We start from the raw sequence: 26,809 nt of genomic DNA, 5'->3' as shown, positions 1-26,809 counted from the left end.
ATGGCGCGGTGGTCCATTTGCATGCTGACCCTGGCAACTGCGCAGCTGCTGGGTATCGCCAGCATCTGCAGAGCGAAGGACCTACTGGACCAAGAGTATCAGAGGACATCGCGAATCTCTCCACGGTTCGACCCTGAGGAACTCATCAAGATGAAAGAGGCACTGAAAGGTGAGTCTGGGTTACCTGGGCGCATATATGGGACCTTCTTTCCTCTGGATCCGCATTTTGGCGCTGGAGTCCGCTTTTGGCACTGGTAGGGAATTCTAGCCCACACCTTACCACCTCCGCCCTTCCAGTCGCCTTCACCCCTCACCTTGAACCCTGTTCAGTCCTGGCTGATGGGGACTTCGATGTCCCCCGCCAAGCCAGGAACTCCAAGGTTGCCCTAATGGCCTATCTATCGCCCACTCTGCCCAGCCCTGCTTGCCTCGAGCATTTCCATAGCCTTGATTTGTACTTTAAACTTTTGGATGTTTTCCCCTCTGCTATGTTTCCGCAGTATCTTAAGATTGACTAAATGATCCTAATCTTATCTCAGAGAGACACTGAGGCTTCCCACTCTGGATGACATCCCCCACCCCCTCCCAGCCAGACTTGCATTGGTGCAAGTTGACACTGGTGACAAGATCCAGCCCCCTCCTGTGGGGGTCAGCTTGTTCCAGAAGACTTAGCAAATGGAGCAACGTCTGCCCAGGGGTGGTCCTGATTGGGAGTTGTTTCTAATTTCCTCTCCTCATTAGAGATCCCCTCCCTTCAAACAACAAGTCAAGACCACTTCTAGCATTGACCCCCAAGCTCAGAGCAGGAGTAGCCTCTGAGAACTTCCAGAGGTCACCCAAAACAAGAACTAAGGCCAAAAACTCCTGAAAGCTCCTAAACCAGCATTTTCCAGAAACAAAAAGAAGTTCCTGAGCTAACTATTCTATGGGATAATAATAACCTTACATGTGGGTGTTAACTCCAGTCTGATTCCTTTCATTACTCCATGCAATACTCTATTCAATAATGGAGTAGAAGGCTATGAAATAGAAGGAGGTAGAACTAAGGGCTGGAGAGATAGCATGGATGTAGGGCGTTTGCCTTGCATGCAGAAGGACGGTGATTCTGAGCCTGCCAGGAGCGGTTTCAGAGCATAGAGCCGGGAATAAGCCCTGAGCACTGCCAGGTGTGACTCAAAAACCAAAAGCCAGGGGCCGGGCGGTGGCGCTGGAGGTAAGGTGCCTGCCTTGCCTGCGCTAGCCTAGGACGGACCGCGGTTCGATCCCCCGGCGTCCCATATGGTCCCCCAAGAAGCCAGGAGCAACTTCTGAGCGCATAGCCAGGAGTAACCCCTGAGCGTCACAGGGTGTGGCCCAAAAACCAAAAAAAAAAAAAAAAAAAAAAAAAAAACCAAAAGCCAAAAAAAGGAGGAGGAGAAGGAGGAGGAGGAGGAGGAGGAGGAAGAAGAAGAACTAGAGCAATAGTATAGCAAGTAGAACATTTACCTTGCGACTGCCAACCCTGGATTGGATCTCAGCATCCGGGAGTCTCCTGAATTTGCCAGGAGTTATTCCTGAGGGCAGAGCTAGAAGTAAACTCTGAGCATCATGGTGTGACCCGAAAACAAATAAGCAAAAGAAGACTATGGATGGAGGCTGTCATTATTTTATTTAAACCATTGTAATTTACAAAGTTATTCATAGTTGGGTTTTAGACATGCAATGTTTCAACACCAATCCCACCACCAGTGTCAACATCCCCCCATCAATATTCCCTTAGTCTGTCCACTCCATGTCACCTATCCCTGCCCCAGCCTGCCTTTATAATAGGCCTGTTTGATTTTTAAGGTTGTAAGTCACCTACCTTGCATACAACCAACCCTCACTTTATCCTCAGCATAGGACCAGTAGTTAAACCTTAAGTATCACTGGGTGTGACCGAAAAACCAAATACATTTTTCTCCAGAAAATGGCACAAAGGGCTGGAGTGCATGCTTTGCACATGAGAACCCAAAGCTCAATCCCTAGTACTACAAAGTCCTCTGAGTGCCAGGAGATTTGTCCAACTTAAAAAAAAAAAAAAAAAACCTGCTTACTTAACTGTGTGGGGGTTGGGGAGGTAAGGGCCCCAAAGCCAGCCTGTGGTTGAATATAAACTGCCCATGCTGACAGGAAGGAGAGGAGCAGGACTTTTCAAGCAGAAAATAAATATCATGTGAGCAGCAATGGGCACAGTGTACCCAGAAGTCAGCAAATGCTGAACAAGAACCCAAAGGAGGACCTTCCAGCAAGTTTTGCATTTTGAGCAAGGCCAATACTGAGTTTTGGGCCACCTAGGCCACCTTTTCATCTATGTGAGAGACTTTTCTGTGGGGTTAGTCCTGAACACAGTTGCTGCAAAAGTCAGCTTGTCCCTAGAGGTTCTTTCACCTGAACCGCCAGGTATCTTAGTTCCTTACTATTTCCCCTTCTACTTGATAACAACTGTTAGGAATTGGGAACTCAAGAATCAAGAAAAATGCACCTTGAGGGAATTTAGAAACTGAGGCCTTTCTATGAGGCATATGAAATTATTTAGAACTGAAGAACTTACTTGGAATCTTCTATTTCACACCTTACCTGTTTTGTGTGTCCCAAAGCTGGCCTTGGCTGAAAGATCAGTGAGCTCTGGATGAGGCTGCCATGGGAAAGAGCCCAGCTCCACGCACACAAAGCTTTATTTACTTGGAACCAGGACTGGTTCCGGGAGTCACTGCAAAGGTTTCTCAGGCATGTGTGGCTTAGCAGGTGGTTTACAGAAGTTTCCCATTCCAGGTCAGGATTCAAAATTAACTCTCCCATTCTAGGCTCCATTTTCCTTTGAGGAGGACTGGAGGCCCTGGTTCATATCAAATAGAGGTCAGGTATTGCTCCTGGCAGTGGTTCGAGGGTCGTAGTGCATGCTGCCAGGGATTGAACCAGGGTCGGTTCATGCAAGGCAAACACCTTAACCCTATACTCTAGCTCTTTACACTTTATTTTAAGAACCATATTAACTTTTAAAAACAAAAGCAAAATCCTAAAGACCAGGTTTTCCATCTCACTTCTGCTGCTTGTTTCTGGATCACCTTAAGCACTTCAATCAACTTCTCCCAACTTGTTTCTTCCCTTTGGAATTAGGGGAAAATGTATAGTTTTTAGATAGTTTTGTCTTCCACAAGAAACAATAAATGCAAAGACTTTATGTCCAGAGGAGTGTGGAAAAACCTGTTATCTATAATCTTGTACCTCTCGCTTGACAGGTGCCATCCAGATTCCAACAGTGTCCTTGACACCTGGGGAGTACAACACCACAGCCTTACTTAAGTTTGGAGAATTCATTCGCAAAGGTCAGATACAAACTGTGGGAAAGGGCAGGGGAAGTCGTTCTGGAGACCATGTTATTTCACAGGTGTTAAAGATGTTTACTTTATGTCTAATCAAAGGACACTAACACTCATGGATGTCTTGTGGCAGAGCAGAAGGCAGGGGGGAATCTAGAAGTTTGAGTGAATACAGCAGAGAAAATAGATAAGGTTCTTCAAAGCCCTAGTTGGGTTGGAACTTAAACTGTCACAATTATTGCAACATCAACACTCAGTAAATATTATAAAGATCATATAATTATAAGATCAGGCATTCCTTCTTCCTGAGCAGGTTTCTAGAACCATGCCCCCCCTCCATACTCTCCTACTCCAACACATCTATACAGCAGACAAAATACACATACACTCTATCTATCTAGGACCTACTCCATATTCACTGCTAACAAATTAAAAAAAATTCTTGTGGAGACCATAATCAATGGTGTTGTAGTGGGGTGAGGTGAGCAGCACGAATGGTTGAATCAAACCCGGAGCTTTACACAGAAGAAATATTTGTTTTTACCCCTTAAGCCCTGTTCCACATTTTTGAGCTTCTACAACTTGAACTGATTACATCAGTCCTTCCCGCTCACCCTCACCACCATGGAGCACAGAGCACTAGGACAAAACAAGAGACAAGACTGAGAATGCTCTTCCTCAAGATTGAAAATGCTCCCTGACTTCTGCTCCACCAAAAGAGACCCATAAGCATTAGTGTCCTTTGATTAGACATAAAGTAAACATCTTTCCTATTTGTTCATGAAAAGTAGTGGATCACCTTCAAAAACCCAATAGAAAGCAGCTTCAACAGAGTTTTCTGGGGTGGGAAAGATGGTCTGGGAAGCAACCCCATCTCTAATACTCTGGGAGACCATTGAATATGGTGTCCACTCCCATAGCCTTGCTGGAAGTACAGAGAGTAGATAGAGAAATCAAGGTAGAATTCCAGTGAACTAGATGAACTGGCTGGCAGAGAAGCATATTACATCTTTTGTTGTCAGGAATCCAAAGTGTATGTGGATATTTCCAACCAAGTCCCAAGTTAGATAAAGTTTCTTTCTCTAATGTCTAAAGCCACATGTTTTAAGAACTGTGACCTGAGTGACGGACCCTGGGAACATCCACAACTGCACCAAGTGTAACCTTTTACTGAATAAAACAGTTTATCTCTACATAACGCAAACAAAAGTAATGCTGTTAAAAGAAAAAAAAAGCTCATTTGTTGTTTTGTTTTATTTTATATGTAGTTTGTATCTGGGTCCAAATGATTTGGACACTGGGATTTACATATCCAAAATTAAATACAACTCTAGTCTGCACAGCCTACCACAGGTTATAGATCATACCAGGCCAGATTTGGAGCCAGATCTGTTGCATTCTTGTTGCAGTCTTGAAGTGTATGATACTGAATAGTAATCACATGTTGAAATGTGGGGAGAGGAGTTTAGAGATGCCAGGGTTCAGAGAGTTCAGAGCTAGCCAGGAACTGCATTTTGTTCTAGAAATTTCCTGAAGGACACTGTATGTTTTAAATGTCTTTTTAATGGGAATCTCTCTTTATGTGGTAGGAAACTGAATGAAACCTCCATTCCAGCTTTTGTTCCCTTTGCTTCTAGTGTTTCCTACAATCTTCAACACCAGTTTTATTCAGCATGAAGTTGTAGGCAATTACAGCCACCTGTTCACCATCCAAGGCTCAGATCCCAGCTTGCAGCCCTACATGCTCATGGCCCACATAGATGTGGTACCAGCCTCTGAAGAAGGTTGGGAGGTGCCCCCCTTCTCTGGGCTGGAGCGTGATGGCTTCATCAATGGTCGGGGCACACTGGACAACAAGCACTCTTTGATGGTCTGAAATGTGGTATTCCCTTTGCCTTGGGGTCCTAATGGTCAACCCAGAATAGGGGTGCCCCAACTGACCTGGGAGAGACAGACACCTGTGGTAGAAGCCACTTTAGCTCCAGAGGACTGGGTTCCAGGCAATAATATGGAACGTGCCTTTTCTGGGCTTTAATTTCTCAGCCATTTCTGTTTAGTGCTTTCTCTAGGTAGAGGTTTCATTGCAGACTCTGCTCTGGAGGACCAGATCCCTTAGAATAGATCCCACTTCTAGCATCCTGCTGCATGCACTGTGTTTCTTATGCCCTGAGCTCCCACCAAAGTAATTGGTCTCTCTCTTTCCATGTTTCTGTGTCCACAGGCTATCTTGCAAGCTTTGGAGTTCCTGCTAATCAGAAACTATATCCCCCGAAGGTCTTTCTTCATTGCTCTGGGCCATGATGAGGAGGTAGGATCTCTCCCCATACCCATTTCCATGTGGAGGTGCTGCATCTTACTCCAGTTTGTTGCCCAGCTACATGACCACTGTCTCTCCGTGTATCTGTGTGCCAAAACTTTACACAGATACTTTGCCTCAATATAGATTCTCAGACTCTGTGCTAAGTACTGAACTTTTTGTTTTCTGTTTATTTGGTTTGGGCCATACCCAGTGATGCTCAAGGGTTATTTATTTCTGGCTCTGCACTGAGGAATCATGCCTGACAATGTGCAGGAACCATGTGAGATGCCAGAGATCAAACCTGGGTTGGCTGAGTTAGATAGGCAATAGCCCTACTATTTCTGACCCCCTATATCTGAAATTTTAAAAACATTCTCCCTTCTGATTTTGGACCACACATGGCAGAACTTAGGGGCTACTCCCTGTTATGTGCTCTAGGGACCATGCTTTCCCTGCACTCAACAGAGGAATCCTCCCTCTGGCCCTATTTTAAATACTTTTAATTAAGAGATATTTTAGATTCACAACAAAACTAAGAAAGGTACAGAGATCTCCCTTATTACAATGAGAACCTTCCTTCATGATCAATCCCCCTAAGCAGCATGCACATGTGTGACAATGAGAACTTTAGCTGACACATCTGTCACGGAAATTCCTGGTTCACTTGACTGTTGACACTGGGCTTGTGCCATGAATAGGTGGACTCATTCATTAACTTCATCCTGAATATGTCCACAGATCCTTTCTTCTCCATTCACCCCTCTCTCTCCTTCCTCCAACTCCTGGCAATAGTTGAAACCTAAGTACTATTTCTATAAATTGACCATTTCTGGAGTGCTATATTGTGTAGCTAGAGTCATACTGTGTATATTCCCTCTGGGTTGACCTTTTTCAACCAATCATAAACAAGAATTGAGAGAATACCCTCAGTTTGTGCACTGGGATCACTCTGGTGGGGCTCAGGCCATAAAGGTGCCAGGGATTAAAACCTGCATTGGCCACTTGCCAGGCAAGCTTACTACCACTGTACTATCTCTCTGGCCCTAAACTAGGATTTTTAATAAAATCTGGTGATACTTTTGAGGCAGGGGGTTCTGAACCACATTGAAATGCCTGTTGGGGACAAGGTGATAACTGCATGGGGTTTCCATAGATATCACTGCTCCTGGAGCCCAGTTTCTTCACTTGGGAAATGAAGAACTGGGATCCGTTGGTTCTGATAGTCCAAGGCTCTGAAGGAAGAACTGTTAAAAGACTGACAGCCCTAAAACCCCATCCTAAAAGGAGCTGGGCATGAATGCTCTGGAGCCCTGAGCATATATGAATGGGTCGCTGTCTCGGAGGCCTGTGGCTCCAGACTCAGTGTTGCAGGTTTATGGGGAGAACGGTGCCAAGAAGATCTCAGCACTGCTGCAGACCAGGGGCGTCCAGCTGGCCTTCCTCGTGGATGAAGGCAGCTTTATCTTGGACGGTATCATTTCCATCCTCAAGGAGCCCATTGCCATGTGAGTAAAGCAATTTGCTCAATTGAGACTACTAGTGTCTTTGTTATATACTCCTTCCTTCCTTCCTACCTTCCTTCCTTCTTTCTTTCTTCTCTCTTTCTGAAGTAGAATTATGTTTTATTTGGAATTTCTGAAGAAGGGGAGGGAGAGAAGGAGAGAGAGTAATGCACTCAAGCAAGAGCACGGGCTTCTCCAAAAGCAGAGACCAGCCATTGACCCAGTATCCATTCCAGCATGAAGGTTCACATCTCAAAAGGGATGATGCAGGTGACATGTGTGTTTGGCACCATCTGTAAGGGCTGGCAACACACATGTACCTACATCTCTTTCGAACTCTCAACTTCCATCCCTCCCACCTCCCTGAACATAGATTCTTTGTAAGTCATGAAGCTGACCACTTGGCCCACCAGGCACATGAGCCTATGAGGTCAGACTGGGAAGGAGGAAATCAAAGCCCTTCTAATCCTCCTCCAGGATTGCAGTCTCCGAGAAGGGCATACTCAATCTCATGCTGCAAGTAAACATGATGCCAGGCCACTCTTCAGCTCCTCCAGATGAGACTAGCATCGGCATCCTTGCAGCTGCTGTCAGCCGGTAAGTACCTCCTGGCCAGAATGGCATGGAAGACCTGGTGCTTTCCTTCCTGGAAGCTGGAGAAAAAATGATGGGGCTACAAGAGCCACCAAGGCAAGAGTCATGACACAGCATGGTGAGAACGCCTGGCCATACTGCCAGGGGGGAGAACAGGCAGAGCCCTCTGCCCTCAGGGAGCGGCTGCAGTACAAGGTCCAGAGCAGAACTTAGAAATCACCAGTTGGCAATGAACGGTAGATTGTGTGTCAATTCTCTTCCTGGCAAGGTAAATAAAGGCTTCTAAGTAATAAATAAAGGTAAATAAAGGTTTCTAAGTAATTTGAAAAGCACTGCTCATTCAGCTTAATGGTTATGTGTCTGCCATGGGCTAGCTTTATGCAGTGGATAAAGGCTTTATATTGTGAAAAATCCAGGCTGACCATGCCTCATGGATTTGGTGGGGAGACTGGGAGGTGCTGTGAGTGAGGGGTACACTGACTTGGGACTTGGCAGATGGAGAAGGTTCCTACAGACAGAGTAAAGGGGACCCTGCTGCTGATATGAGATGTCAAAAGATTGAGCTAGTGGAAAGCAAAGGGCTTCCTCCTTCCAGGTCACTAATTTTTATCTGTCTTTGAATGACTCCATTTCCCTTCCAGATTGGAGCAGACACCAATGCCAAATGTGTTTAAAGATGAGACTCTGAAGACTACTCTGCAGCTACTAGCAAAAGAGGTGTGGGACAGAGTCCTTCATCCTCCTGAGCCAGGAGGGGGTGGGAGTCTGGGGGAGAGGGAAACAAAGAAGTCACCTTTTCTGTGGTGAAAGGGCCCTATTGCAGCCCCGTTCTCTCAGTGGCTGGGTCAAGATTGAGGGTCTATCATTCCCCCAGGGCTGTTGGTGTTGCTTTGAGACCCCTCTCTTTCTCACACACATATCACACACACGCACACACACACATACACACACACACACACACACACACACACACACACTCCCTACAGTGCTGGTTCCTATTCATCTTGAGGTAAGGTGTGGTAGGTCTAAGGAGAGCTCCTTGGCCAGCAGCATAGAATTGACTTTCACCTGGCTCATTTCCTTTCAGTTCCCCTTTCCGATAGATGTCATTCTGAACAACCTGTGGCTTTTTTGGCCCCTTGTAAGCAGGTAAAGTTTTGTTTTTTCTTCCTCATACCCTCTACCTAGTGCCTACCCACCCCTAGCCATCCCTTCTTACAGAATTGGGCCTGTCCAGCCAGCAGATAGAAGTATTCAGACACAGGGTCCCTTATAGAAGGATTCGCACACACAAGGCCTCTATACTCTACCATTGAACCTCATCCACATCCCCCTTTACCTTGTCAAGTTTTGTTGGTTTCGGGGCACAGCTAGTAATAACATGCTCGAGGGGGTGTTGCTCTGGCAAGTTTGGTGGATCAAGTAGACAGGGTTTGAATCCATATCCATTCTTCCCTCATGCAGAGCATTTCATTCAGTTTTGAGAAACTTCTCCACCCTCTTTCTCCTCATTGGACAAGTCTTCCTAACATATCTTTTTACTTTAGGGTAATAGAGATGAATCCTGTAGCCAATGCATTTATCAGGACTACCACAGCACTCACCATGTTCAATGCAGGAATCAAGGTAACACTATCTGCTTCTTTGCCTCTCCCTTGCTGCCCACTCCCTTCCCCTTCATCCTCTGGCTTTATATCCTGATCCCCTCTTTCCTTCTCTGGTTAAAATATGAATTACAAGAATGCCTGGTGCTGAAATACCTGTATCTTCAGCAGTGGAACTCTCAGAACTGGCAGCCTCAGGCTTGAGCTTCCTGACCAAATTTGGTACCAGTGTGATTTAGGTGTTGTCCATGGGTTCATTGGGCTTATACCAATATGAAAAGTATACCAATTCATATACCAATATGAAAAGTATTCTTGTACAGTTTTATGGGCAATGCTCATTGAGCATACAGCATCTGAGTCACACACAATACAGATTCTTATCGTCCATTTTTATTCAAGTCAAAGAGTCTTTGTATTTACTTGTTCTTATATTTTGAAAGATTTACCTACCAAACTTAATGAATAGAGTATTTAATGCTATTTTTACCCTGAAACTTACTGCCATTTATAAATTCTTTGTTTCAAATGCAATTATAATATGTACATTGACATTTTGCCCAAATATTAAATATTAGGCAAGTTTATCAAGTATAAATTGTATTTGAGGTTTATTTTTATATAAATAGGTTTCAGTAAATCAAGTTTGATGAACTTTTATTTCAAGAAATAACTTTCAGTCAAATCATCTATTTCCAAATAGTTTGGCCATTAAGGAGCATCTCTCTCCAAAACCAGAGTCACACTTGCCCTCTCTAAGGGGCATGCAGGGGAAAGAGAACTGGTCCTTAGTAGGAGGCTTATCATGGTGGAAGGAGGGGGGGTAGGATGGAAAAGGGACCACCATACCAGTGACTCTGGATGAAAACTGGCTGCTGAAAGGAGGTAAATTGATATGCATGAAACTTTCTGTCAGTAACATTATTGCAAACCACAGTGTCTAAATGAAAAAAAGAAAAAGAATCTGCTATTGAGGTAAGCTGAAGGGTGGGAGGTGCAACTTGGGACATTGGTGAAGAGAAGTGGACACAAGCTATAGGATTAGTGCTCAAATACTGCATTCATGAACCTCAGCTCACAATGATTTAAAAGGGTGGGGCAAGACCATTCCAACACTGCCAGAATCATGAGCACAATTCAGAGGTCACTGCTCACCTAGAAGACGGTGCAGCGTGAAGTGCTCTGGTGCTTTGGAGGCAGGTGGAAAAGCCATAAATTGTTGCTCAGGATTCATTCCTAGAATAACTGTGTGTTCACACATCAGCTAGACCACTCACCAGCTGCCTACAATGGTCACCAGTACCTTGCTTGCTGCTGGACAATGTTTGCTCTGTCCAGAGTGCTGTCCCATTTGTAATCTCATAACAGTTTCTACACTGCCATGGCACCAAATACATTTGAAGAGCAAAGAGATAATAACAATCTTTTTGTTTGTTTTTTTTTTTTACTTATTTATTTATTAATTGGTTTTTGGGCCACACCTGGCATTGCTCAGGGGTACTCTTGACTCTTGAGCTCAGAAATCACTCCTGGCAAGCTCAGGGGACCATATGGGATGCCGGGATTGAATCAGATCTTTCCTGAGCAAGGCAAATGCCCTACTACTGTGCTATCTCTCTGGCAACGAGATAATACTAGTCTTCAGACTTCCTAGTTGCTATGTCCATTTCTTCTGTCCCCAGACAGGTGCTTTGCCCCACACTAGTCCAAGGCAAGAGGGGTGGCTGGAATTTGACTGATCTTTGAGGGGAAAAGCCTTGTTCCCTGTCTCTTCTCCAATAGACTGAGATTTTCCTGGTCAGGCAAAGGATAGTCAGATTTTGCTACTGAACATGAAAACCACCACTGTCTTGGTTTGTTCAGGCTCATGCACCAAGACAGGAGCCTGTAGAGGCTCTGAGTCACTGGACTGAGGAGCACCAGCGCTGATGAGGGTGATCTAGAAAAGAGTCGATAGCCAAGACAATGTCACAGCCACTTCTCTCCAAGACCAAGAAAAATGAGGCATCTCTGACCTACAACAGACACACCTCCAACTCCTATCACCACTTAGCTGCTCACTCAAAGAACTAAGTCCTGATCTGTAATAAGTCAAAATCAGTCTCCTCTTTCCCTACTAGTAGTATTTGGCATTTTCTGGATAGGGATCAGTTCAGAGAAATTTACTCAGGCCTGAGTTTATGTTTCTCCAGGTCAATTCCATCCCCTCAGTTGCCCAGGCCACAGTCAACTTGCGGGTCCACCCATCACAGACTGTCGAAGAGGTATGTACCTTGTATTCAACAGTTGACACCTTTCAAAAGTTCAGCTTGTTCAGTATCAGGCAGCTGTATCACTGGAGTCTATGTTTACTTGCAATCCTAGTGCTGTCCCACTCTCTGATCTTCCCTTCATTTTTCAAAGGTATCTTATGCACCAGGTCCTTGGCTACAATACAAGATTTCTGATTAGGGAGAATTTGGATACTAATGGTGAGAGACAATATGTAACAGCAAACATACACTGTGCTTGCTGTGTATTTGGTATTTGCTGTGTACTTGGTACTGCTCTATTCCCCATAACCCTCCCCCATGAGTTAATAACTGTACTATCTTTTAATTGGCGAGCCTAAGGCATATCTAAACAGAAAGTTACATTTCCAAGAAGTATTACACAGCTAGAGTCTAATTTAGAGTCTGATTTTATCCTTTGTAATTCAGGTTCCTAATAATGAGGGAGGGGCAGATTACCATACAACCAGTTCAGAAATGGAGACTGACATGACCAACAAAGGATAAGAAAGTCTTCTTTGAACTCCAGAAAAATGCAGCAGGAACTTAAGGGACAAAAAGAACTTTGTTAGAAGTGTGGCATTAAGAGTCAGGCTAAAGAGTAAATTAAGCTGAGAAGTGATGGAAGGTGGAAAGGAGCTGCAATGTGAGTGTCCATCCTTGTCTGTCAGACGAGATGGGGCAGAGACTGTCAGCTCCACAAGAGCCAGACATGCTTTTGTGTCGGTGTTGCTGATGACTACCTGCAGGGTGCTAGAGCAGGAGTCACAGGAAAGGAAAATAGGCAGCATCTCAGACAACAGGCTTTGGTGAAGCACAGGATGGAAGCTAAGGTCATAGGAAAAAGATGCCACCCCAGAGGCATGAGAGATGGATTCAGTGGTTTATGTGTGTAGTAAAGGGAAGGTAGGAGAACTCCAAGGTTTTAAACCTAAGTAGTTGGCCAAGTGCTGATGCTTTCACCCAATTGTGAATTCAAGAAAATAAATTCACAGAGAAGTGTGGGAAGGGTGAGAAGCTGATAGTATACGAACGAGAGAGTGACTAGAGTGTTAGCAGCATATTTGAAATCTTTATTCAATACAGTTCTGTGGGAAGGCTGAAAAAATTAGGAGAGATGGTTAAGGATGAAGCCTGGCCTGGTCCGCCATGATCTTCAAACTATGAAACTTTAGATGAATGTGTTGTTGCAAAGGCATGGTGTGTGCTCTGAATGTCCACAAGATAGCAGTGAAACAAAGAGCCAGGCCTGCATAGAGGTCAGGCTCAGCTTCCCTAAAGAAGAAGCTTTTGGGGGCCGGGCGGTGGCGCTAGAGGTAAGGTGCCTGCCTTGCCTGAGCTAGCCTAGGACGAACTGCGGTTCGATCCCCCGGCGTCCCATATGGTCCCCCAAGCCAGGAGCGACTTCTGAGCGCATAGCCAGGGAGTAACCCCTGAGCGTCACTGGATGTGGCCCAAAAACCAAAAAAAAAAAAGAAGAAGCCTTTGAGCTCAGAAAGTGAGCAGAGCTGCACAATGGTTGACACCTTTCAAAAGTTCAGCTTAGTTTAACCTCACCTTGAGTTCAAACACATTTGAAAAGTAAATCTAATCTTTTAAAAAAAAAATCAGAAGGGCCCGGAGAGATAGCACAGTGGTGTTTGCCTTGCAAGCAGCCGATCCAGGACCAAAGGTGGTTGGTTCGAATCCCGGTGTCCCATATGGTCCCCCGTGCCTGCCAGGAGCTATTTCTGAGCAGACAGCCAGGAGTAACCCCTGAGCACTGCCGGGTGTGGCCCAAAAACAAAACAAAACAAAAAAAAATCAGAAGAAGCAATCCAACAAATTAAGCAGAACAATACATTGCACAGTTAAGCAGAGTGGGGTTGTCCATACATTAGGTGGACCTGCCCCCTAAGTGCTTCCCAAGGACTGAGGCCACCTCATTGCAGAGAAAGGAAATAGCCTGCCAGAGTCCCCAGCATTCATGGGGAGTTAGGGCTCATGTGAGCCCTGGGCTGTGCTGCTTTCTATCCAGTGCCAACCTCTGTCCTTTCCCTGGGGACTCTTGGGGCCAGGAAATCATTAAATTCCCCTCATTGAGCTTCTTTCCACTGTTTTTTTCCCAGCTAAAGGCTTTTTCCATGGTCTGTTTTCCACCAGCAGGGCTTTCATCTCCCCAAGTTCTGGCTCTCCTCCCTCCTCCTTACTCACTGCTAGGTGCACTATCTAATGCCTTCCTATCAACCTCCACAGTATGAAGTGGAAAACCTCCCCCATTCTGTGCCCCCTTGTCCTGCTCACTTCTCTGTGGCTAACTCCTGCACATTACAGACATACCTTCTGGTCTGAGGGCCACAAATTCAGAAACTGAGGCTGGCCTGGCAGGAGTACATTATGTTCTCTGAGTCTTATGGATGTAGCCAGGCCTCTAGCACCTATTTATGACAAGTGACCATCTTCATAAAACTAATGGGCTCTCGGGCCGGAACAATAGCACAGTGGTAAGGCATTTGCCTTGCACATGGCCAACACAGAATGGACAGTGGTTCAAATCCTGTCAACTCATATGGTCCCCCCAGTCAGCCAGGAGCGATTTCTAAGTGCAGAGCCAGGAGTAACTCCTGAGCGCTGCCAGGTGTGACCCAAAAACAAAAAACAAACAAAAAAACTAATGGGCTCTCTGGAAAGCAGGGTTGGTTCTGAAAGGATTTCGAAGTACAGAAATAAGGCCAGTTGGAGATCCCTCATAACTTCCACATAAAAGATTTCTAGAATATAGTGCTGCTCAGAAGTTGGAATTCTGGGCCCGGAGAGATAGCACAGCGGTGTTTGCCTTGCAAGCAGCCAATCCAGGACCAAAGGTGGTTGGTTCGAATCCCAGTGTCCCATGTGGTCCCCCGTGCCTGCCAGGAGCTATTTCTGAGCAGATAGCCAGGAGTAACCACTGAGCACCGCCGGGTGTGGCCCAAAAACCAAAATAATAATAATAATAATAATAATAAAAAGAAGTTGGAATTCTTCTGAATTGGAATTCACTTGTTCAAAAGGTTGTTTCCATCATTCATTCACTAAGTGTGTAATAAGCTACACATACTTCCCCTAGGTCAGTGCTTCTCAATTATTTTCTGCCATGTCTCCCTAGGAAGAAGAAATCATTTTTTGCGCACCTGCGCGACTGTAAATAATATCTTTAAAAAAACTTTAACTTGCAAAACAAAAATATATAAAATAATTTGAGCCGATTTTTTAATCAGACGTGATGTCTGGATTAATGGCTACAATGAGCACGTTTTGTAATGCATAGCTTTTCGAAGCAGGGTTTGAAGCAGGACACAGCAACTCTCAGTTTCAGAGACATAGAGACATAAACATGTCTTGTTATGACATGTTAGCTTGTTATGACAGTGTTTGCAGAAGTCAAACGCGACCCCCTTTACAGAGCCTCGCAGCCCCCCTGGGGGGCACCCCACTATTTGAAAAGCACTGCCCTAAGTACTTGAGGGAAATTAAAAGGACAGCCCATATTTTAACATGTAACATATGTTCAAGGAGGAAGGAGAGAGCAAGAAGCAAATAACCAAATCAATGACAACTGGGGTCAGTGGTTGGGGAGATGGTACAAGGATCCATGCATCCAATTGAGGTTCCATCCCCAGAATAACATGGACCTCAAAGCATCCTTATGTGCAGCCATGGAGGGAACTTTGAGCACTGCTGGATGTGACATTGGTGGTCCTGGGCAGAGCAGGACCTGAGCAGCACCACATTGTTGGGCCCTACCATTGAACCCTCTGGTCTGGTTGTACCTGGACCCTGTGAGTACCACTTAGAAAGCCGCTGGTCAAAAAAACATTTGTATTTAATGAACAAATATTTTAATGTTTTGGTTAGGGAGCTACAGCTTGTAGTGCCCAGTAGCTTCTCCTGGCCTGGTACTCAGAGGTCATTCGTGGTAGGGCTTGGTGAACATGAAATGCCAGGAATTAAACCCAGATCTCCTGCAAAGCCTGCACTCCAGCTCTTTGAGCTGTCTCAAGCTGACCTTTTTTGTTTTTTTTTAATTTGTTTTGGATCACACCAATTGGTGTGTGTGTGGGGGGGGGGGTGAAGTAGCTATTCAGGGTGCTGCTGGCAGTAAATAAGACCTTCTCAAATGCAAAGCATGTGCTTTGCATGTCTCTTTGCATGCAAAGAAGGCTGATAAAGCTCTCTCTCCAGCACAAGTCAGTTTTCTAGAAGACAAGTGAATCAAGAATTTTCTGGGAGAATCCATCACAAATTGGCCAGGCTGGGCCACCCTAAAGAAAGTCACTGACTGTGCTCCTCTCTGAGAAGGCCTTATGTGAGAACTGAGAAAAGCCTGGGGAGAACTGGGACACAGGTTGATGGGTTCTCTAAAGAGTAGCCTCTAAAAGATGCAAGTGAATTTACTACCTAAAAGTCTTAACAGTTTAGGGATTGTTTTGATCTGTGGGAGAAGAGGCAGACCCAACTGGATTACTTCCTGTGGTGCTCAGGAGACCAGGTGGTGCTGGGGATCAAATTCTGGCCTCCTACATGCAAACACCCATTGAGCTATGTCTCCGACCCCTTGCCAGTTTTTAAATACCTGTTCTTGGCTTCAACAACAAAACATAACTATAACTACATATGTATGTATGTATGTATGTATGTATGTATGTATGTATGTATTACTGATGTGTCTCTTAACAAGTAATAATCCCAGTAGTGCTGATGACCACATCATCGTATAGATGCCCCATTAGACGAACTCACCCCAGTGGCTGTCCCAAGTACAGCACTGGTGTCAATTTTTGTTTAAAGCCTCTTGCTGTGCTCTGAATTTGTATCATTTTTATGGTTTATATTTACTATATATACACGAGTATAAGCCAATCTCCTAATTTTACCCTAAAAACTGGGAAAACTTAGTGACTCAAGTATAAGCTAAGGTGGAAAATGCAGCAGCCAATGGTAAATTTCAAAAATAAAAATATAGGGGTCTGGAGAGATAGCACAGCAGTAGGGCATTTGCCTTGCATACAGAAGGATGGTGGTTCAAATCCTGGCACCCCACATGGTCCCCCGAGCCTGCCGGGGATGATTTCTGATTGTAGAGCCAGGAGTAGCCCCTGAACGATGCTGGATGTGACAACAAAACAAAACAAAACAAAAATATATATATATACCCACAACAATTACAATAATTGAGGAATCGGTAAATATATAAACAAATACATGATTACATTTACAATACATGATTGTTTGATATACTGTATACCATTAGCATACCACATTAAACCATAGTATTCAATGGCAACTTTAATAAAGTGAATAAATCATTTAAGACAGTAAAGCATTGTAAATAAATGGTTAAAAATACTGAATCCCTATACTCCAAAACCCCGGATTATAAGGATTCAGGATTTATAAACATTTATTTACATGACTTTGCTGCTTAAATGGGTTTTTTACTTAATTAAATGTGCCATTGAATATTTAGAGTTAAATAGTTCAGTGGCATCCAGTTCAGTTCAGCTGCCTACCTCTTCAGCTCAGCAGCGACTTGTGGACTGAGGTGAAGCACCACCCCCTCCAACAGACAGCAGAAGATGACTGGAGACTGTGTGCATTTGATTACTTCTATGACCTGAGTATAAGCCGAGTTCAGGGTTTTTGTCACAAAATTTGGCTTATACTCGAGTATATATAGTACATTTTATATACTTTTTATATACAGTTTTATACAGTTTATATCCTTCCTTTAAATACAAACTCAATTCTTTACTAGGGAATTTATCTTAAATGAGCATCACCTTTCTGGTTCTAAATAGAAATTACCATCCTAGGCATCAGAGTGAGTTCAGAGTATAGTGGCAGGGTGTTTGCCTTACATGTAGCCAATCCAGGTATGATCTCCACATCCCATATGATCCTCCACGCACTGCCAGGAGTAATTCCTGAGTGCAGATCCAAGAGTAAGCCCTGAGTACTGGCTGGTATGACCAAAAAAAGAAAAAAATTTGTGTGTTTTGGGTCACACTCGGGGGCATTCAGGGGTTACTCCTGGCTCAGCACTCAGAAATCGCTCCTGGCAGGCTTGGGGAACCATATGGGATGCTGGGGTTCAAACCACTGTCCGTCCTTGGTTGGCTGCGTGCAAAGCAAACGCTCTACCACAGTACTATCTCTCTGGCCCAGAAAATATTTTTTTTAATTATCACCCATTGAAGTCAGACACTCAATGTAGAAATACTAACTGCATCCCTGACATTTGGAAGGGGAGGACTTTGGGAACACAAAGCTGATGCTTAGGAGATGCTTTTGGCACTGTTCAAAGAACCAAGTAGTATCCTGGGACCTAAATCAGGCCTCATTCATGTGTGCAAAGCATGCACTGCAACCCTGTGAGCTACCTCCACAGCCTAAACAATTACCTTTCAGTAATTGTTGGCAGAACCAGGGCTGGAACCCAGGTTTTCTATAGGCTGCACTCTGCTACTCAGTGCTCTGCCCTTGCCTTGCACAAGTTTACTTAACAGAGACAACTTTCATTACTTTTACTAATTCTCATCTTCCCAATTCTATGAAGCCAACGTTTATTATATGCCAACGTTTATTATATGCCTTTCATGGTCTCCGAATAGGAAATACAGAAGTGAGGTAAAAATAAGCCAGTGGGAAATTGAGTTCTTAGTGCATCTCATAAAGGGTGCCTGCCATCTCATACCTTCATTTTCTGGGACAAGATTTCTTTCATTTGAAGCAGGGAAGACAGGGACAGTCCCAACATGTCTTATAAAGACTGACTTTAGAAATCTCCCCAGGAGTAGAGGATATATAGCTTTTACGTAAATTCCTGCTAGAGTACTTGGAATTGAATTACTGAAGGGAGAAGCTCTGATAAGTGTGAACTGAGGCCGATTCCTTTCTCTCCAACTACAGAGAACTGATTTGTTTCATAAGTAGTTTATTCTGGGGCCGGAGAGATGGCATGGAGGTAAGGCGTTTACCTTTCATGCAGAAGGTCATCGGTTCGAATCCCGGCGTCCCATATGGTCCCCCGTGCCTGTCAGGAGCAGTTTCTGAGCACAGAGCCAGGAAAAACCCCTGAGCACAGCCGGGTGTGACCCAAAAACCACAAAAAAAAAAAAAATAAGTAGTTTATTCTGTTGTTGATTTTTATTCCCCAAAAAGCAGAGGGCCATCCATACCCAGCAGTGCTCAGGGCTTTTTTCTGGCTCTGCACTTAGAAATAATTCCTGGCAGGCTTTGGGGACCATGTGTGATGCTGAGGATCAATCATGGGTCAACTGCATGCAAGGCAAGTGCACTACCTATTAAACTATATCTTCGGCCCCAGAAGTAGTTGTTTTTTTGTTTTTGTTTTTGTTTTTGTTTTTTGTGGTTTTTGGATCACACCCAGCAGTGCTCAGGGGTTACTCCTGGCTCCACACTCAGAAATTGCTCATGTCAGGCACAGGGGACCATATGGGATGCCGGGATTCGAACCAATGACCTTCTGCATGAAAGGCAAACGCCTTACCTCCATGCTATCTCTCTGGCCCCAGAAGTAGTTTCTTAAACAGAAGCAAGAACTCTTATTCCCCGACCCTATAGAAGATATGTTCTTGAGGTAAATTCCCCTCTTTAGGTGATTGGATGGCACCTATGAACAACAATCCACTCCAATTTTGTTTTTGAGCAGATAGTTCTAAAGTAGTTGCTTATCAATTTGGTGGAGACCAATGTAAGATGTTTTCCCTGGGTGGCTGTGGACTTGGGAGACACCCTAAGGCAGCTTCCCACTGAGCTTCATGTGACCTCTCAGGGTCTGGTCAACATCCTGCTTGGGACCAGGATTTCTGAGTTCAACTCTAGTCATTTCAGACTGAATTTTCGAGGAGCTTACTCAGGTTCCTTCCTGAGGAAAGGAGGCAAAGAGAAAACTTGAATACTAAGTCCCACATTCCTGGCTGCCTATGTTGAGCTCATCTTCCGGGCTCCAGTTTGGATGGTCACAAACAGGAAGCAGGGATGCCCAGAGAGGGGAAGAAGCATGGCCTTTCAGTACCACTGAGACCCTCAGTTGGACTGAGGGTTAGAACACTGACACGCCTTAAATCTGCAGGTCATAACTCTTCCGAGTTCATACCTCCCAGCCCCAAGAGAAGAGCCCCTCATTTCCTAATCTAACCAGCCTTATAAATGTTGTGCCAGGCTGTAGACTGCATTCCAAGCAGGCCAGCCAGTCTCTCCTCCTTCTCCATGGAAACCAAGGTCACTTGTTAACTCCAGGTCTCTGCCTCACTGAGAGAAATCAGAACTGTTTGAATTCACGTGGCACTTGGTTAGCAGATCAATAAGAACCGCAACTGCTTCTCCCCAAGGTTCTGGAATTTGTCAAAAACACTGTGGATGATGACCGGGTCCAGATACATGTGTTGAAGGCCTTTAACCCCCAGCCTGCCAGTCCCTTTGATGACCAGGCTTTGGGTTACCAGCTGCTTCACCAGACCATACAATCTGTCTTCCCGGAACTTCACATTATTGTCCCAGGTAATGATTTCATCAGCTGCGGCTGGGGGGAGGGAGGCCCAAAACTGTTTCCTATCAGCATCCACAGCCCTTCCCCCACCCCAGCTGTTCATTCTGGAAACAGCTGTCAGCTTCCCCCTCCTGATGGGAGTGGAATTGTATTTTCCCCTTAGAGTGGAAGTGAGAAAGCAAACAGGAAAGGAAGACAAACAATCAATTAGATCAGTGGAAGCTGGATCCTTGCTTAACCTGGACCAGAAATTTAGGCATGAAACAAAGCCCTCCAGACTCCCCACCAATCCACCCACCCACCCAGGAGATACAGAACAACTCCCAAGTTTCTCCCACTCTTAGTGGCCCATTCTAAGATTACAGGTCAGCAGCAGTTATGAATTCCCAGCTCAGAAATGCCTCCAGCTAGTACAATTCACATCTATTCCTTCAACTCTTCCAGCCCAGATCACTGTGTACAACAGGACCTTGTACCCCTTTGCCCACACCTTCAGCTAACCTTTCAAATGTTAATAAGGGTTCTCACTTTGTATGTGGAAAATCACCCCATAAACAGTTACAATGCAGATTACCTGGGCCCACTCCCCAGATTTGATTTAAACAAATCTGCAAAGAATTCTGGAATCTATAGCCTAGTAACCAACTTGTCAGAAATTCAGCCGCAAACTGAGGCCTGCAAACAGCCCTACATCCCCCACTTTGAATCAGGTTTTGGGGTCTTATGCAGCAGCATAGGATCAGCCATCATTCTACATACAAGGTCCCTTCCAGTTAGATTTCCTCAGAAATGTGTCATCCTTAACTCTAGAGCTTGACCTCTCTTCCCGAAGCACAGCACCCTAAGGCTTTCCTCAGACTCCTACCACAAAACAGCGCTAGGCATCACCATCCAGGGACTCTGGTTCCCACAGACCAAGTCTTCTTTCTCAGCCCTCAAATTTCCCCAGCTCTACTGGCCCTACTGAACATCTGAGATAATCTCTTTATTGCTTTAGTTCTTTGGGGGTTGGGGGGAGTAGGGCAGAAGAGTTCCCCCAGGTAAGGAATAATGAAGGAACCTGCTAGCCATCTAAAAGCAACCATGGAAAATGAACCAGCCACAAGACAATATATCATGTTGTTCCACCACACTTGAACTGGCTGCTGTGCTGTCTTTTCCCAAAGAACCTCCTTCTGGGAGCAGCCCCAGCCCAGAGTGCCCAGAACTGTTACTGCAGGATGGGAAAGGAGAGGGGGTGTTCCAGGACTTTGAAAACCTGAAGTTTGACTCTAAAAGAAGTGTCATAAGTTTTCTCCATCAAAGAATGAGAAAGACAGGAAATTTTGTTGTTCTTTGAGAGGATGCGTTTTATAACAGTAAAATTCCTTGAAAGTATATATTTCTGATTTAGGATTATAGAACTCAGGCACTCTAGAAGTGATATGTGCACTTCTGGATATTTACATCTCAGAAGTAGGGCCAGAGAGATAAGTACAGCACGTAGAGCACTTGCTCTGCACATGGCTATCCAGGATTTAATCATCAGCATCCAATACAGCCTCCCAAGCAATGCCAGGAGTGAGTAAGAACCAGGAGTAAGTCCTGAGCATTGCTGGGTGTGGCCAAAACCCAACAATAATAACAATTTCAGAAATAACCTGGCTATAGGCATGAAATGAAGGTACTGTCCCTGGATATCACTAATGCCATGCTTTGGGTTGAGTGATGTCTTAGGAAGGTTTTGAGAATGAGTAACCACCTGCAGACCCAGAATGGATCTGCAAAAATCTCTCCACCCTCAGTGTACTACCCTCCCACCCACTCCATGGGCTTAAGTTTGCTTAAGTACCTGTTCCTCTTGATCTTGCCTTTCTAGGTATTTGTATCGCCAACACAGACAGCCGCCACTTTAGGAACCTCACCACGAGCCTCTACAGGTTCACCCCTATCTACATACAATCTGAGGCCTTCAACAGGTGAGTGAGCAGAACAAGTCTGAACAGCAAAGGGGAAAGAGGAGATGCATTTGGCCTCTTTTTTCTAGCCAATTCATCTGGCTGTCCCAAAATGGGGCCTGTCAGAGTTAGCACAAACTAAAGGGGGACCGTGCTGACCAAATCACCTTCAAGACAGTCTGTCCTCCCCCTCCCCAGAAATGGAAATGTTTCAATTGGATGCAATTCTCCCTTCGGGAAAGTTTACCCACTGGGACTCACTTAGTAGCCAAAAGAAGACTCCAAAATTCTCAATACCACCCATTCAGATACAGGTACATGTTGAAGTAAAAAATGGGGTCATGCTTCAAATACTCATAAGAAAACCCACTAAAAAGGGGTCTGTGAGACATACACAGTAGTAGGGCCATTTGCCTTGCATGCTGCCAATCCAGGATAGACCTGGGTTCGATCCCTGACATCTCATACAGTCAGTCTCAGATCCTGCTAGGGGCAATTTCTGAGAGCAAAGCAAGAAGTAATAATCCCTGAATGCCGCCAGGTGTGCCCCCCCCTCCAAAAAAAGAAAATTCACTAAAGAAAACTGAAAGATGATAGCCAGATTTAGCTGTTGTATGACTTCCTTGTGGTTTCTTCACTCGTTTTAATCCTGAGGTGATTTGCATTCTTATTCTACTCCTTATCATATCCAAACCTGGTTTCCAATGAAACCAGAAATATTCAGGACTGGAGAGATAGCTCAATGAGTTGTAGCATAGGTTTGCCTGTAGGAAGCCCAAGTGTGATCTCCAGTACTGTAAGGTCCCCTAGGCCAGGGGTTGGCAGCTCCAGAGCAGTGTGAGGCTCTTCTGAAGTTTTGCCCTGGCTCTGACAACAAGGCCGATAGCAGGGGTGCAGGAAGCGGTATCACTTACCTCCGTGCTGTGTGGCAAAAATCTCATTAAACAGGTATATTAAATATTTTAATTGTCTATTAATTTGCACAAACATATTTTCTATTGTTAAGTGAAAAAGTTCTTTTTTTCTTCAGATCAATAGCTAACTTCACTATCCTGTAAATAGTATTAAGATAGATGGGCCCGGAGAGATAGCACAGCGGTGTTTGCCTTGCAAGCAGCCGATCCAGGACCAAAGGTGGTTGGTTCAAATCCCGGTGTCCCATATGATCCCCCGTGCCTGCCAGGAGCTATTTCTGAGCAGACAGCCAGGAGTAATCCCTGAGCACCACCGGGTGTGACATCCCCCCAAAAAAAAAAAGATAGACAATGTATGCAGTGCTATATTTGTTTTAAATGTTGCAATGGCTTTGCTGCTCCCAGGTTTTTTTTTTCCTTCCGAAACGAGTCCAAGTGGCTCTTTATGTCTTAAAGGCTGCAGACCCCTGCCCTAGGAACTGAGCAAAGAATAGTCTGCATACTGCCAGGTGTGACCCCCAAAACAAAGAAAATTTGAACATGAGCTTCAGTGCAAATTTCAGAGCTTTTTAGTTGGGTTGGAGAGTGAGGAGAGCAGGTCTCTAATGGTTTTCTTTTGTCTTTGAGGTTAGGTAGATGGTTTGTTGTTTTTTGATGTTAAGGGGAGACAGACTTGTGGGCATGAGAGCTGGTGGTGAAGTTCCTAGATGAATTAGAAAGCGTCTAAGTATCCAGAGCAGCTACCCTGCCCCAATTCTCTTGTGCCCTCTAAGGGAGCAGGTTAGGGGTGCTGACTTTAGAGATAGGTCTAGCTGAACACTCTAGCTTAAGAAGAGAGGCTACATTAAGAAACAGATTCCAGAGTAAAAGTTTGAATTCCCCAAGAGTTTTAATTCCGTAGCCCCCCGTCCCGTTCTTTGCCAATGATGATCCTAAAAAGACACCAAATGTCACAGGAAACCCTCTCGTCCCCCTGGAATGCGGGAGTCCAATGCTGTAGATGTGGGGTGCGGATGATTTGTGTCACACTTGTACTACAGTATCGTATTTTCTCCTCTTTCCCCAAATCTCTCCCTCAGGATCCATGGCGTCAATGAGAAAATCTCCATCCAAAACTACGAGACCCAAGTGAAATTTATGTTTGAACTGATCCAAAATGCAGACATAGAGCAGACAGATGTTCACCACTTGCACGATTTGTGAGGCTGAGGAGACAGCGTGGTAGTGCCTGAGTCTGAGCGAGGTCAAAACCCGTGGGAGAGCCAGTGCTGATGAGACCTGACTGAAGCCACAACTGTCACCTACCCACCTGCCTTAAGGAGGCGCCGTACTCTTCTCCAACCTTTCCAAACTCCACAGCATCACAACCTTTTCGTCTCTGCCCAAAAGGCATCTGGATTGTCTAACTGAGCTGCCCTGACCTGAAGACTCAAAACAGAAAACTTCCCCACTGTTGCCAGTGGTTTGCTTCACTTCAGGCATTCTTGTCCTTCTCTGTTTAACTTATGACTCTCCAGTGCTTTTCTCCCTCATCCACCTCTAACTTTGTCTACAGATGGAGTAGGGCCTCTCTAATTGGGATACTACCATGATTGTCACAATTGTTTAAATAAAGGGATCTATGAACACCTACTGGTCTCTGCAGGGTAGAAATAAAGTGGGGGCTTTGAAGTACCCCAGGTTTGCTGGAAAACAAAGCCTCTGTTCCTGAACTTCTTACGAGTTCCCTAGGTTTTGCTCCCTGCCTGTCCTGTGCCACACCCTGCTGTGGTGTCCCTGTAGCCCAGAAGGACTTGTCTGTGGAAAAAGTTCTCGGGCACACACTGACCAAATTCCCAAGGGCAGAGCACTGGAGATCGGGGCGCTGGTGGAATCCAGAATCAGCAGGGAGCTGCTATCATTCCCTGGTTCAGACTTAATCAAAGGCCCATGGAGAGTCTATTGAATGCCTTAGGGTTTCTGTCCTACCTGTGGACATGGGGATGTACAAGTTGCTTCCCCCTTTTTTTAACTATTACGTTGACCCAGCCAATTTTTGAAATTATTATAAAGCCATGATTTAACAAGTTGCTCATAATAGTCATTTCAGACATTAAGTATTCAGACATTTAATCCCACCACCAGTATCCCTTCCCTTGATTAGTGTCCCTAGTTTCCCAACCACCACATAGTCTGCCTTCTTGTAGGCACAAATAAATTTATTTCATACTGTTAGAACATTGAGTAAAATGGAGTTATCAAAACTTAGATTAACAGGGGCCAGAGCAATAGCACAATGGGTAGGGTCTTGCATGTGGCTGACCTGAGTTCAATCCCCAGCACCCCATAGCATCTCCAGTCTCCTGAGCACCAATAGAAATGATCTCTGAGTACAGAGCCAGGAGTAACCCTTGAGTACTGCCAGGTGTGACCCAAAAACAAATGAAAAACCCAACTTTGATCAACAAGAATCAATTTGAGATCATTGTTATATCTCTCTATGGTGTTCACTAGAGTCAGTTTCTAAGTATTTACTGAGTTGTGGTTGGTGCTAGTTAAGCCTTCTGTGTTACTCTTTGAGTTTATTGTTTGGTAGTTTATTTTCTCATTAGATTTCCTGTGCTAACTGGGCTAACACTACTATAAAATGTTGAGGTCTCATGCAGCTGCAATTTAGGACTCATAGATCTGAAATAAATTTGGTGACTTGACAGTTTGATAAGGTTAAGTTGTATATCTAGACAACTTAGAGGGTTTGGGGTGTGGTACTGGGCTGCTGTGATTCATAAAGAAAGAGAAATCTGTTCCCCCCCTTTTTTGGGGGGTCACACCTGGCAGCACTCAGGAGTTACACCTGGCTCTGTGCTCAGAAATCGCTCCTGGCAGACTCAGGGACTATATGGGATGCCAGGGATCTGTCATGGGTCAGCTGCATGCAAGGCAAACACCCTACCACTGTGCTACCACTTCAGTCCTTTTGGGGTTTTTTTCGTTTTGGATTTGGGGGGGGGGATGCAGGCATCTCACTTCTCCAAATTTGGCAGCATTAAGCAGTCATAGGATAATGGTGAGAAGAGCCGGAGAGATAGCATGGAGGTAAGGCGTTTGCCTTCCATGCAGAAGGATGGTGGTTGGAATCCCGGCATCCCATATGGTCCCCTGAGCCTGCCAGGAGTGATTTCTGAGCGTAGAGCCAGGAGTAACGCCTGAGTGCTGCCGGGTGTGACCCCCCCCCAAAAAAAAAAAAAAAAGAGCATTGGCTCATCCTCAGGATAATGGTGAGAAGAAAGAGCAGGTGACCTAATCCCAACCAGCATCACTCAGAAATGCTCATCTGAAACACAGAGTGAGAAACAAAAAGCCCAAAAAGCTTCAGATCCTGCCTCTGAGATAGATCTTCACAGGTGGAGGACATTTCTTATATATTTTTTTAAACTGGGGTTTGGGGGTAGGGTTGTACCAGACAAACAGAACAGTGGGCAGGATGCTAGAGCAATAGCATAAAAGTAGGGTGTTTGCCTTGCATGTGGCCAACCCAGGATTGATCCCTAGAATTCTTTAATGGTCCCCTGAGCCTGCCAGGAGTGATTATTGAGTGAAAAACCAGGGCTAACCCCTGAGCGCCACTGGATGTGACCTAAAATCCAAATATAAATAAATAAATAAATATATAGCAGTGGGTAGAGACTAAAGCAAATCAGAACATGGTTCTTCGTGAGCCTGAATGGAGACCTATTTTAATGGGGCTTTGTAAGTCAGAATATTGAGTATAGGGCCCGGAGAGATAGTACAGTGGCGTTTGCCTTGCAAGCAGCCAATCCAGGACCAAAGGTGGTTGG

General features: G+C 44.9%; 1 protein-coding gene across 1 annotated transcript; it reads left to right on the top strand.

Annotated features, from left to right (window-relative positions):
* PM20D1 (peptidase M20 domain containing 1) lies at positions 1-24,277 on the top strand. Its single transcript, XM_049771008.1, has 13 exons — positions 1-169; positions 3,261-3,347; positions 4,979-5,211; positions 5,563-5,649; positions 7,012-7,145; positions 7,620-7,739; positions 8,378-8,453; positions 8,824-8,885; positions 9,284-9,362; positions 11,533-11,604; positions 19,983-20,151; positions 21,999-22,098; positions 24,071-24,277. Exons 1-13 carry the CDS (start codon positions 1-3, stop codon positions 24,192-24,194), a joined length of 1,512 nt encoding a protein of 503 aa, XP_049626965.1. The 3' UTR covers positions 24,195-24,277.
* The last annotated feature ends 2,532 nt before the right edge of the window (positions 24,278-26,809 follow it).

The sequence above is a fragment of the Suncus etruscus genome, chromosome 3, assembly GCF_024139225.1.
Source record: "Suncus etruscus isolate mSunEtr1 chromosome 3, mSunEtr1.pri.cur, whole genome shotgun sequence".
NCBI classification, from domain to species: Eukaryota; Metazoa; Chordata; class Mammalia; order Eulipotyphla; family Soricidae; genus Suncus; species Suncus etruscus.
The sequence above is the reverse complement of the archived record's forward strand: the minus strand, read 5'-3'. Positions and strand labels throughout refer to the sequence as shown.